Here is a 12995-nt window from a genome sequence, read left to right on the forward strand (position 1 = left end):
GATACGTCAAAAGATCACAAATCGTATCTAGTCGAAGACATTACCCTTCAAAATTGAAAAAAATTCCCTCGTTCCCCGTAAATGGGGGAAACCTCCGAAAAAATTACAAATTTAAAAATCGCTAATTTTCGAAATTTTTTCAATTTTTTTTACTAAAAACTGCCGTAACTTTTTTAAAAATGAACATATTAATATAACTTTTTTTTATATAGATGCATGATATCATTACCTTTTGCAATGTTCTTTATTATGCAAAAAAAAAATTTCGGACTTTATTTTATCTTCACGGTGAAAATGGCTACCAAATGCTATTTTTGTGTGAAAATTTTCGATTTTGTATTTTACATTTTTAACTTTATTATGCTATAACTTTTTGAAAGATGTATGGATCAATATAATTTTTTTATGAGAAATACTATTTTTTAATAATTCTATTTTTCATTCGACATACTTTATCTTAATCAGGATATTAATAAGGAACTAGCAGTTTATGAAGCTTTTGGAATAATCCACCAATTTTTTAAAATTAAACACTATCTAAAGATTTGCATCGAAGCGTTTTTTTTTGATAGTGATTTTAATCACTGTCAGATATCATTATACTTGATCCAACTATGCCACGTCACCACTGTGCCGCGACCCCCCTGTGCTGGGTTTTTTTAAATTGCTAATATGATAGAAAAAAAAACAAATTATCTTATTTTACCCAATTAAATTATAATTTTATCAAAATTGAATAAGAAATCAAGTTATATATAAAACAATCCAAATAAATCTGGTTGCAGTCTAGCAATGATCTTTTTCTTGTTTAATTTTTTTGTGAAACTTCTATAGACTTTTATCAATAATAGTAAAGAAAATAAGGAGAAAATCAAAAATAAAATAAAATATACGTCCCAAAATTTGGTTCTTTATAGTTTATAATTAATACACCTTTGTAGTTTATTTTACTAGTACATGTTCGATTTTGTTATGTAATGATTCCCATAAAATGTATTATCTCTACTTGGCGAAAAGATTGCAGGTCAAGTTTAAAATTATAAACATGACATATTTTGTAAAAACATAGGTTTACGTCATAATATACAATGTATATTAATAATATAATGTATATTAATGAATAATATACATGTCATGTATATTATTTATTATAAAGAAATTTAAATTTATTCAAGTTATTTCTACAAATTAGTTTCAAAGAAAGTATTTTGATTTTACGTTTGGTTTAAACGGCATATTTCATAATTTTATTTGAGATTAATCGATATTAAAATTCAGATAAAACTCTGAATAATAGAAAACATTAAAAAAATTTTAATTAACATTTTATTTAAATTTGAACATAAATATTTATTAAGCAGAACTTTTTAAACTTAACTTTTGAAAATGTTCTGGAAATACTACGAGCTTTAAATGTATGATAAAATAAAGATTAAGATAAATACTTTAAGTTCAAAAAAAAAAATTTGTCCCAACAATTCTTTCTTTAATTCTTTTTGAGTTAGAATTTTGCTTTGGAATAATCCACCAATTTCTTAAAATTAAACCCTATCTACAGATTTGCATCGAAGCCTTTCCTATGATAGTGATTTTAATCACTGTCAGATATCATCTATACTTGTCCCAACTATGCCACACTCACACTGTGCCGCGACATCACTGTGCTATCGTTTTTTTTCTAATTAAACACTATCTACAGATTTGTAATGAATCGTTTTTTATACTTGAACCTTACTGTACTGATTTTTTAATTAAGTATAAAGTTTGTAAAATATAAAACTCTATATTCAAAAGTTTAATTTTAAAGGAGAGAAAACATTTCACAAAATTATGTACTACGAAAAACAAGATTTTTTTTCTCTAATTATTCCACTTTTTTTAATTATATATGTTTGATTTTTCAATTTATTTTTTACAATATATGGTGTTCAGTATTTGCACATAATGCATTACTAGTTTAAATAAATCCAACTAAAATAATAATACTTACATTTTTGATAAAATGTATTAAAATAACGACTCTTAAGTCATTTTTAATCTTATTAAATTTTGTACTTGAATTTCTTGATGTCTTTTTTTTCTATTATTAAAAGTTATTCAATGAATAAAGTAATTTTAAGGAAATAACTAGTTTTAATTTATGTGAAAATAATATAAACAAAAATAATTTGAAAATACACTTCGAGCTCATACGATTAATTATACTGGTTTGAAATCATTTATTCATCCAAAAAGATATATAAACACGCTATTAAACAAACTGTTTTTTTTTTTAGAAAAAATCTAATTACACTTGGTAATAAGATATTTATAACATGTAATTTTGTTGAATTTTGTAGTGTTTATTATCACAAGCTAATTAACTTTTAATTTGATTTAAAACATAAATCCAATGTAAACATACATAAGCAATAACGCATCCAAGGGATGAGAGGACTCCGTACACATTGACGGTAATATTCATTTTTAAAACAGAGTGATGAGTAATAAACAACGTCCAAAAAATAAAATTTTGTAAGATTTTTTACTATACCCATTCCCATTTAGAAGTTTAGGCTACGCTACTGAATACGAGTATGATTCTGTATAATGAGGCTATTATTTCTCAAATAAAAAATTCAGGGAAGATTAAAACTATTATTTTTCCTTATTTATGAAAAATCATTAAAGATATTTAATTTTTTTTTACTATCACATTATGTATTCAAAATTATTTGAATTCCTAAATATATGAATGTAATTTTTCTTTTAATATAGCATATAAAATGGATTCGTTTTAGCAGTTAGAAAAGTATTAATCTGCTTATGTATTGTTATGTATTAATATTAATCCAACAAAAACTTTATATCAATAATTAATACACTCGAAAAGTTGTTAAGAGGGCATAAGGAGGTAGCAGCCCTTGTAACTATAAAAACGATCTTGAGATTGACAGAACGTATTAAAATTTGTTGTTTTTCAATGTTAACTGCCAAATTATTTTTTTGGCGTTGGTGCCAGATTTCTTACCCGACTAATGTATTATACGTTGCATATATTTGATTTATTTGCAATTAAATACAAATTAACTCTTATTAATTTTTGAATTTATTCTTTCCTATTATTAAATAAAATTGTCATGTAGAAATTTTATTTATAATACTGTCATGTAATATTAAAATGTAAATATTTTATAAATAATATACCTTTTCTTTGTATATTTATTCATTAGGTTACAAAATATTCTTATAGTTTATTGTAGGTACTTAAAAGTCTCTACAATTGTTTAGATAAACAAGAATGTTGAACATAAAAAAATATGTCTTCTTCTAGATTTTTTTATATTATAGTTATTTTCAACTTTATAATTTGAGTTTTTATTTTCTATTTGGTTTTCAAATATGTATTTTTTTTCTGGATTAATTTATTTTGATTTAATTAAAGTTTTTAAGTAAATAATTGCGTATATAAACATAATTTGTTGTTTATCCAAACAAGTTTCTCATATTCAACCTTCAAATAAATCTAATAAATTTTTCTTGGACCAAATTTAACATCATGTAATAAGCAATGAGTTATGAGTAAGAAAAAATAGAGGCAAAGAAGTTTTAACTAAACTGACGTTTTCAAAAGATATTATTCAATTTTTTATTGATAGTTAGCTATATACCTGTTCTCACAATTAACATTTAGTTAATGTCATAATTATATGACCAGAGTACTATTCAGTTTATATGAACATAATGGAAATAACTTCAAGTTTTCTTATCCAGAAACGCAACTATCGGATTACAATATTATGGAGATTTCAAATCTAGGCGTTCTTTAAGCTTAATATATTAGTAAATATCATTAATATATATATATATATATATATGAATATAATATAATATTAAAAATGCCTTTTAATGCAGCTTTAGAAATTAAATAATATATAATTCTAAAGTGAGCTTTATTCCTAAAGACCTTTAAAAATACCATCGAGTGCTCTCAAAATATTATGACTTTAGGTTTCTAGTTACAGTTAGTTTTACGCTATTGCTTGTACTTTCTAATTCTTAAAATGTCTCATAAGTCTTTATGTCTGTTTTGTATTATTTATTTACTATCTTACTTATAGTACTATCAAACGGGTACCAGAATATCTAATATATCAGTTATACTAATAGCTTGGCAATTAGAAATTGACCTTTGAAAATTTGGGTATTATAAATATTTTTCTACTGTGGTTATTCAAGTTGAAATGTGGCTTTTAAACATGGTTTTGTTCAAAACATTATTTTGACTTTATTAATACTTTTAATGTAAATGTAAATGTTTAACTTAAAAATATTTTATTGTAAAATGTAGTTAAACCATTAACATAGGATTTTATTTTATAGGAGAACGAACAATACTAAAATCCGTGAACGGCTTCTTTCGCTCCGGGCACCTAACAGCTATCATGGGGCCTTCTGGCGCTGGAAAGAGCTCAATCATGAACATTCTTGCTGGATATGTGTAAGTTACTTGACATCATTGAAAAGGCATTCACGTCAGTTATAAACCGGTATTGTTATGAACATAAAAGGATAAACATCCGCACATTTTCTCCGCGGAAAGAACAGCCGATTATCTTTTATTAGTTTGATATTGGTTATTATCCTTGTCCAAGGATAATTAGGCAACTCGTCAAGTTTCAGATCTAAACTTACCGTTGTTAGATTCCGAATATCGTGTTTTATATTAGTCTGAGATAAACGTGTATATTTCTCATTAACACACTATTTATATTACGTCCCCGGTTTTTAATAAAATGATAAATCTACAAGGCAACTGGCTATCAACGTATATATCTACAAGGATTTTATCAAAATTACTTTATTGTGCTGCTGTTTTTCGATACCCGTGGGCTTGTATTTAAATAAAATCGAAAAGTGTTAATTAATTAATAAATATAGATTTTAGGTTTTAACTACTATGTTATGTATATAAACATTCTGTAAAAATAAAAACAAATAGAAAAACATTCCTAGTGTAATAAAACACTGTATACATTTTTATTTATTGCTTTAAGAACGTTGGCAATAATAAAACTTAGTGTTTTAATTAAATTAATGCTAAATATTCAGATAATTATATTTTGTAAAAAAATGTGTTATAATATCCAGTTTAATTATCTAAATGTTTTTAGCTAAAATTTATTCTATAAATATATAATAATATCTGTCAAGTTAACTTGAATATTACTTATTTATTTATAAAGAAATTATTTATATTAATATACATTTCCTTGTAAATATATGTAATATTTTATTTTCATTTTTATTGGAAAGCTTAGATCTTATATAATTTGCACGAATTACAGGAGAAGTGATATTAAGGGGCAGATTTTAACAAATGGTCATCCTAGAAACATGCAACTTTTTAAAAAACTTTCTAGTTATATTATGCAAGATGATCTTCTGCAACCTAGACTTACAGTATTAGAGTCATTGACTTACGCCGCAAGATTGAAGATTGGTAATGAGTTATCAAAAGAGGATAAATGTAAAGCTGTAAGTTCCACTATTAACTTTAAAAATTATTTGCTTACTTCAACATAACAAATTATAAAAAATTAATTTTCAAAATTTGACATTTTAGTTTAAAAAATATTATCTATAGAGCATTCCACTTAATATTAAAATAATAAACGCTTGAAAGATGTATAAAATGTTAATACTCATTTAAATTGACTCATTTAATATATGTTTAATTTCCAAATATTTTTATAAACTTTATCAATATAGCCAAAGAAAAAATCCAAAGTATCTAAGTATTTATTTGTTATTGGAAACTATTAAAGGTATTAAAAGACTAAATTTTAACATAGTTGTACTTTATTATTTAAAAGGTTTTTACAAATTTGAAACTTGCGAGATCATAGTTAAATTTTACTTGGAAATGCTTATTTATAAATCTTAATATTTTAGCAAATGACCAAAGAATGTTTTGAAAATAAATGAAATGTACTGTATTGTTGATGAGTTCTAGAAAAGTAAAAATTTAATAAATTAGAGTTTAAGGGTTTGAGTAAAATGATTTTAATAATTTTAGTTTTAAATTAATATTTTTAATTTTAAATGAAGTTTAAGAGTATATGATTTGTAAAATAAATTGACCTTCAAAATTTTAAATTATAAAATCATTTCAATTATGATAAGAAAATTAAAAGAAGTTGCAGGATTTTATCGACTAATGTTGTAAATTTATCAAAATAAATCATTAATTTAAACTAATAAAATGTTACATGATTGTGCAAACATGAAGATTGTTAATTATTCGATTTTACTAAAGTTTATCGTGTAAGTACTTATTTTTCAAACTTTTATTTTATTTATAAATCGAAACTTGTAAAACTAAGGAATCTATAATTTAAAAAATTGTAAGCTCTACATAACTACCTTCACATAAAAAAGTATCAAACATTGTTTATCGGATTATACATTAATGAAAAGGTCGTTACATATTTTAATAACCTTGACCTAACTACTATAATCGCAAATTATTAAACCAGTTATCATCCATTGACATGATTTATTTTGAAAAAGAATAAAAAATTTCATAGAAATAAACAAATCTCAATTATTTTATACAAATTCAGATGGAAAAAAAAATCGGTATTAAGTAATAAGGGAACACAATTATACACATCGAGTAATGATGCTGACATCAACATCTTTAAACTGGTAGTTTTTAGGTTTAAGTGATAAGAAATATATATAATACAATATTATTGTAGATATTAATGCGATTGTGTTTCATTTTTAATTGTTTTTTCCTAATTAGTAAATTTATTTGACACTTAAAATCATTTATAGCCAAAATTAATGTTAATTATATAGCACTACTAGAAATAGTTTTAAAAAGACAATGTAAAAAAACATGGAAATATGGGGAACGTACTCCTTAATTATAATACATGTAAGTTAAATTGAGTTTTGGGAATCATTAATGGTTTTGTAAATCATTAATGGTTTTATTATAGATAAATAACACTTATATTAAGTAAAAAAATATTTTATTAAAAAATATCATTTGACTTTTCTATATTTTTTAATTTTCAATAATTGTAAGTCTTTAAGTTCAAAGAGAAAATCGAATAGAAAAATGTTTTTACATTATTTTGATCAATTTTATATTTAAAATGATTAAAGTTTAAATTTTGTAAAAAATTAATTTTAATAATCTTTTAATACATTTTTTGTGACGTAAAGATAAGATTACAATGGCGGATTGATTGTTCAAAGTTTATGCATTTATGTTAAACAAATATACGGCAAATAATAAAAATAGTCCACTACTGCAAGACGTTATTACCATTACATCGTACAAAAGTCCTTGAACTTACCTAAAAATATAAAAAACAAAACTAAAACACGAATTGCGGTCTTTATTTATCACTTATTTTAGATGATATCCACTACTTAGCTGAAAGTTTTACTAAATCTAAAAACACATAATTAATTATGAATTTTTTTTTTTCGTGAACTATATAGAATATGTATGAATATTAATATGTCTTATTTTATACACATTAATAAATCACATGTGATTTTAGTGATGATAACGTAACATAAACTAAATGAACTATAACAAGTGCAACCATATAAAATTCTGATGTGTAAAAATTAAAAACCATAATTTATTTATTTTTTTGTTAACATTATTATTATCTATCTTAAAAATTATTATTTGACGAAATATAATAATAATTTGATTTGTATGTATATTTCGTGTAAAATTTGATTAAATTTAAATATGTTACAAAAATATCGTCTAAATTCTAGTTAAGTTAAAATTAACATTAACTTAAAATTTATTAATTAAAGCGAATGACTTCCGCCTAATTTCGTCTGTGCAGTAATTTATTGATTGACGTAAAATATACAATTCTTGATTAAAATTGAATTATTAACTTTATATTTATATAACAGCCATAATTAGATTTATATATAGTTGGAACTACAAATGTTATTCTTTATTTATTTTTTTAACCACATTGTCCGTAAAAATACTAAATTATTAATTGCCACTGTTATACATTAGAAGGTATTTAAACTATTTACGAACAATTTTATAATTATAAAAAAAAACAACTTACTAATACAACAAATTACTTATTTTAATGTTTATTTATACATGTTTTTACTTAAATCTATTAAACAGACTTTTTTTAATTGATGAAATTTATATAACATATATTTTAATAATGAAAATAATTTCTAGACATAAAATAAATAATTATCACTTTAGTAATAACTAACAAAACACGAATAGTTTTCAAATTATTATTGTAATTAATCAAAGTTAATGAAATTTCATGTTTAATTATTAATGATAGTTATTATAAATGTAAAAATTCATGTTAATGAAATGATTTATAAGGCAATCATAAAAATTATTTATTTCTCTGATTGAACATGACATAGTTAAATTTAAAAACATACAACAATAATCTATGTGTAGTCTATTATAATAGTAATGATTTTTTGTTTAAGGTCGACGAAGTAATCGAATTATTAGGGGTAACAAAGTGTCAAAATACATTTGTAGAAAAATTATCTGGAGGGCAACGCAAACGACTATCCATAGCATTGGAGTTAGTCAACAATCCTCCAGTTATATTTTTAGATGAACCAACCACGTAAGTGACAGTTGCTATCAAAATGCAAGTTTACTATTCTAATCTATGTACAATAGGAACTATAGTGGTAAATTTAATTTCAGGGATTAAATTTAATATTTTGTTATACTTAAGCAACTTAATTAATAGAATAAACAAATTTGTAAAACTTGAAAATATTGCTAATATTATATTCTTTGTGTAAAAAGGGGTTTGGATTATTTTGCGATAAAACAATGCATGTCTTTGCTTGTTGATCTTGCCAAGCAAGGAAGAACTGTAATTTGTACAATTCATCAACCAACTTCATCTCAGTTTCATATGTTCGATCATGTTTATATGTTAGCCAGAGGTTCGTGTATTTATAACGGAACACCTCGACAACTTGTCCCATTTTTGGCACAAGTAGGACATGTGTGTAAATCAACATATAATCCTGCAGATTTTGGTAAATAGTTGTATAAAGTAGATACAAATAAGTACACACAAATGACAAATTATATTTTTTTTTAATTAAAAAATATTATATTATTTTTATTTATATTATTCTTATAGACAATTTATTTTGTATTACTTTTTAGTGTTCGAAGTTTTAGATAATGACACCATAAAAAACTTGAATAGGGAAATCCAAAATGGAAAAATTATTTTATGTGACGAAATAAATGAATCGGAAAAAAAACCACCAGTTGCAAAACTTTGTAAGGCATTCTAGTTTAAAATAGTTTCATCAAACTACAATTATTTTATTAGTATATCATATTTTTAGGTCGTAATGAGACTTTGGCTGTATTACCACGTGTATTTGATAATTTGGAATCGTCAAACAAAAAGTATCCTGGACATTCATCGTCGTTTTTGACACAATTTTCAATTATATTAGATAGAAAAACAAAACAAATTTTAAGGAATTCCGTAAGTTATTTGTATTATTTTTGATTTATGTAAAAAAATTATATTTGTTGCCCATTTATTATAGACTGCCTTATATATATCATTTTTTCATCATCTGATCTCAGCTCTTCTTTTGGGAAGCATAAATCTGGGTATCGGAATTGACGGAGATAAACCATTTGAAAACTTCAAGTTTTGTATTAGTATAGTCGTATTTTTTATTTACACTTATTGCATGGTCCCAATACTAACTTGTAAGTAATACTAAAAACAATGCAGTTTAATTTTTTTTATTATAATACTAATTTTATATTTTGCAAATTAAGTTCCTGGTGAAGTAAAATTAATACGTCGTGAATATTTTAATCATTGGTATGGACTTAAGTCATATTGCTTAGCTACTTATGTTACATCAATCCCTCCATTAGTAAGTATTCATTATTTTTTAAGATACAATATTAATAATAATATGCGCGTTAATTTTCAGATTATTTTTGGTGGACTCTTCTGTTTGGTTGCTTATTTCATGAGTGCACAACCTTTGGATTGGATAAGATTGACCCAGTTTATGGTGTCGGGATTATTTACTGGATACATATCAGAAGGTTTAGGAATATTAATAGGATCAGCTGTGAATAGTGCCGTAATTATACATAGTATATATAAAAATATAATGAATTAAATCATTTTTATTCTTTAGACCGGTGCCGTATTAACACCAGCCTTGGTAGCCCCTCTATTAGCAGTTGCTGTTTATGGAATGGGTTTTGGACAAGTGATTGAACCTTTCATGAAAACTCTGATGGGACTGAGTTTTGTGAGATATTCTTTAGTAGCTACAATAATATCTTTGTATGGCAATGGTCGTGCCGAAATGGAATGTCACAGTCCAGATTTATATTGTCATTATAAAAATCCTGAACTATTGATGAAGGATTTGGGGATGAACGGAGAATCAATGACACGCCAATTTATTTTACTTGCTCTGTTTGGTTTTACATTCAGATTAGGAGTATATTATGTAATCAAGATTAAAATGACAAACAAAGCATTGAGAGATTTACCACTTTTCTTCAAAAAATTAGTTCATAGATAATTTTAACAATTTAAATAATTTAATTTTTACCTGATATTATGTTGACGTATTATTAAAAAGCGTTATTTTAAATTTTACTCGATTCGAGTTTCTTATAAGTGAGTTCTGTGATAAGCCTCAAAAGATGAGTGATATTCTTTTTACACAAATTGAAAATCTCAAGCTAATGTAGGCAATATAATAAGGTTTATTATTATAACTTAATAATATGCTCTGTATATTTATTTTTTATAATTTTTTTTACTTATAAATTATAATTCTTTCTTATTGTAAATTACTTTTGTATTTTCCACAAATAATTTCATAATCTTTCATAAAAAGTTTATGCTCCTGAAATAACAAATATTATATGTAATACAATAGAAGCAATGATGTTAATTATTTATTATTTAAACTTACTTCTTGTTTCTTTTTTAACGCTTCATCTATTACAGAATCCATGTAATTAGGATTAGTCAGCGGATCTTCGACTTCTAAAACTGAACCTTTGTTACTATCGGTTACTAGTGGAACCTGAGTACAAAAACAACTAAATTATAACCGTTGTTTGATTATTTTAATTTTATTTAAGCTAAGAAATACAATGTAAATAACCTAAGATTATAAATTATAACTAAATCCATTGTAAGTTTAAAAATAAATAAGTAGGACTGAAGAATTTTTATTTTATAAGAATATCATTTTCATCTAGCAGTATTATAGCAGTAAAAATCAATGACATAATACTATATCATTATCGATCAAATTTTATTTTTTGGTATACTTTTTTTTATTGTTCAACTTTCTATATTTTGAATGAAAATGTCAAAAACATTTTAAATGATACTTCGGTTAATCTCTCAGCTTGTCCTTACATTAAGTGATCTTTAAAGAAAGAGTATACATATTGAGTGAATATCTTAAGAAGTTCAAAATACTTACATTTTTATAATAAGATTAAATACCTTTTATAATAGTTTCATATATTTAATAATTGTACACGGCTATTATAATACCGACTCTCACGTATGGTTGCGAAGCGTGGACAACGACCAAACAAACAAAAAGAAACCTGAGGACTTTTGAGCACAGAGTGTGGAGGAAAATATGCGGACCGGTCATCGATGAAACAATGGGAAGTTGGCGGAGAAGGTACAACAGAGAACTATATGACATGTTGGAAATAGCACCGGTAACAAGTTTTATTAAGGGCCAAAGAATACAATGATTAGGACACATAGCGAGAAGAAGGAGAACGAGATAGCCAGGGTAGCATTGGAATGGAAACCACAAGGGAAAAGACCCAGAGGGAGGCCGAAGAAAAGATGGATCGACGTGGTAGCAGAAGATTTAAGAATCCTTGGAGTTAAAGACTGGAGAGAGACAGCCCAAGATAGAGATAGGTGGCGAAGAGTAGTAATGGCGGCAAAAACTCTTAGAGAGTGAGAATGCCAGTAAAAGAAGAAGAATAATTTTCCCTATTAATATACAATGTTGTGTTCGTAAGGATATCATAGAGAATACCCGTAAATTAATCAAAGAATAACATTTTTTTAATTTAGAAAATTATATACATGTATTGTATTGTATGAAAAAAATTTTGAGCGGGAGAAAAATTAATTAGTGTCCCAGAGAAATTAGTTCTAGTTACGCCTGTGGTATATTATTATTTTAATTTGATGAAAGTAAGTATTATATATTCATTTTTCATAAATAATAATCTGGGGGTAATTTAAATCACAATATCACACAGAATTCAAAGTTAAGAAAAACATAAAATGATTGAAATTTTACCGTGATTCATATCACTATCTAAAACGCCTCAGTGTAAAAGTACGCAAAAAAAGTTTGAAGAAAAAAAAATTTGTTGTGGTAGGGGAATTGGTCTTCCAACTGGGGACTAGTCTATAATAATTTTAAAACAGTTTTTTGGGATGATATAAAAGATCTCATTTTTTAATCCAAAATTAGTTACCATATAGTTACTATTTGTGATTTCGATGATTAATTGAGTTATACTCTTGAACTAAGAGTTTTTAAATAAAAAACCCCAGCACAGTGGGGTTGCGGCACAGTGAGGACGTAGGATAGTTGGGTTTAATATAGATGATATTTAACAGTAATTAAAATCACTATCATAAAAAAAGCTTCGATGCAAATCTGTAGATTGCGTTTAATTTTAAAAAAATTATTGATTATTCCAAAAGCAACATGATCTCCTATTTCCTTATTATATTCTGATTATAAGTTTTATGATTTATAAGTGTAATATATGAATAAATATTTAGTATAGCAATTAAATATAGTATGAAATTGATATTTAATAATTTAATATTGTAATTTTTTACAAAAATTGTATTTTTTTTATTAAATTTGATGTCCGTTTCAAGCATAAAAAC

General features: G+C 24.8%; 2 protein-coding genes across 4 annotated transcripts in view; one reads left to right on the top strand and one right to left on the bottom strand.

Annotated features, from left to right (window-relative positions):
* The window catches only part of LOC126896354 (ATP-binding cassette subfamily G member 4-like), a 16028-nt gene extending 5334 nt beyond the window's left edge, over positions 1 to 10694 (top strand). Inside the window, exons 2-11 of the mRNA XM_050669053.1 lie at positions 4363 to 4480; positions 5328 to 5517; positions 8503 to 8648; positions 8837 to 9075; positions 9209 to 9328; positions 9397 to 9542; positions 9607 to 9775; positions 9848 to 9948; positions 10009 to 10164; positions 10222 to 10694. Coding sequence (XP_050525010.1) covers positions 4363 to 4480; positions 5328 to 5517; positions 8503 to 8648; positions 8837 to 9075; positions 9209 to 9328; positions 9397 to 9542; positions 9607 to 9775; positions 9848 to 9948; positions 10009 to 10164; positions 10222 to 10617 — 1781 coding nt within the window. The 3' untranslated portion in view covers positions 10618 to 10694. The remainder of the gene's footprint in view (positions 1 to 4362; positions 4481 to 5327; positions 5518 to 8502; positions 8649 to 8836; positions 9076 to 9208; positions 9329 to 9396; positions 9543 to 9606; positions 9776 to 9847; positions 9949 to 10008; positions 10165 to 10221) is intronic.
* The window catches only part of LOC126896356 (cytoplasmic dynein 2 light intermediate chain 1), a 28292-nt gene continuing 25323 nt past the window's right edge, over positions 10027 to 12995 (bottom strand). For all 3 annotated transcript variants that reach the window (XM_050669054.1, XM_050669056.1, XM_050669055.1), the window contains 2 exons: positions 11017 to 11130; positions 10027 to 10947 (listed from right to left, as the gene is read on the bottom strand). In XM_050669054.1, coding sequence (XP_050525011.1) covers positions 10882 to 10947; positions 11017 to 11130 — 180 coding nt within the window. In that variant the 3' untranslated portion in view covers positions 10027 to 10881. The remainder of the gene's footprint in view (positions 10948 to 11016; positions 11131 to 12995) is intronic.

Source organism: Daktulosphaira vitifoliae, unplaced genomic scaffold, assembly GCF_025091365.1.
Source record: "Daktulosphaira vitifoliae isolate Bord-2020 unplaced genomic scaffold, ASM2509136v1 Scaffold_1, whole genome shotgun sequence".
NCBI lineage: Eukaryota > Metazoa > Arthropoda > Insecta > Hemiptera > Phylloxeridae > Daktulosphaira > Daktulosphaira vitifoliae.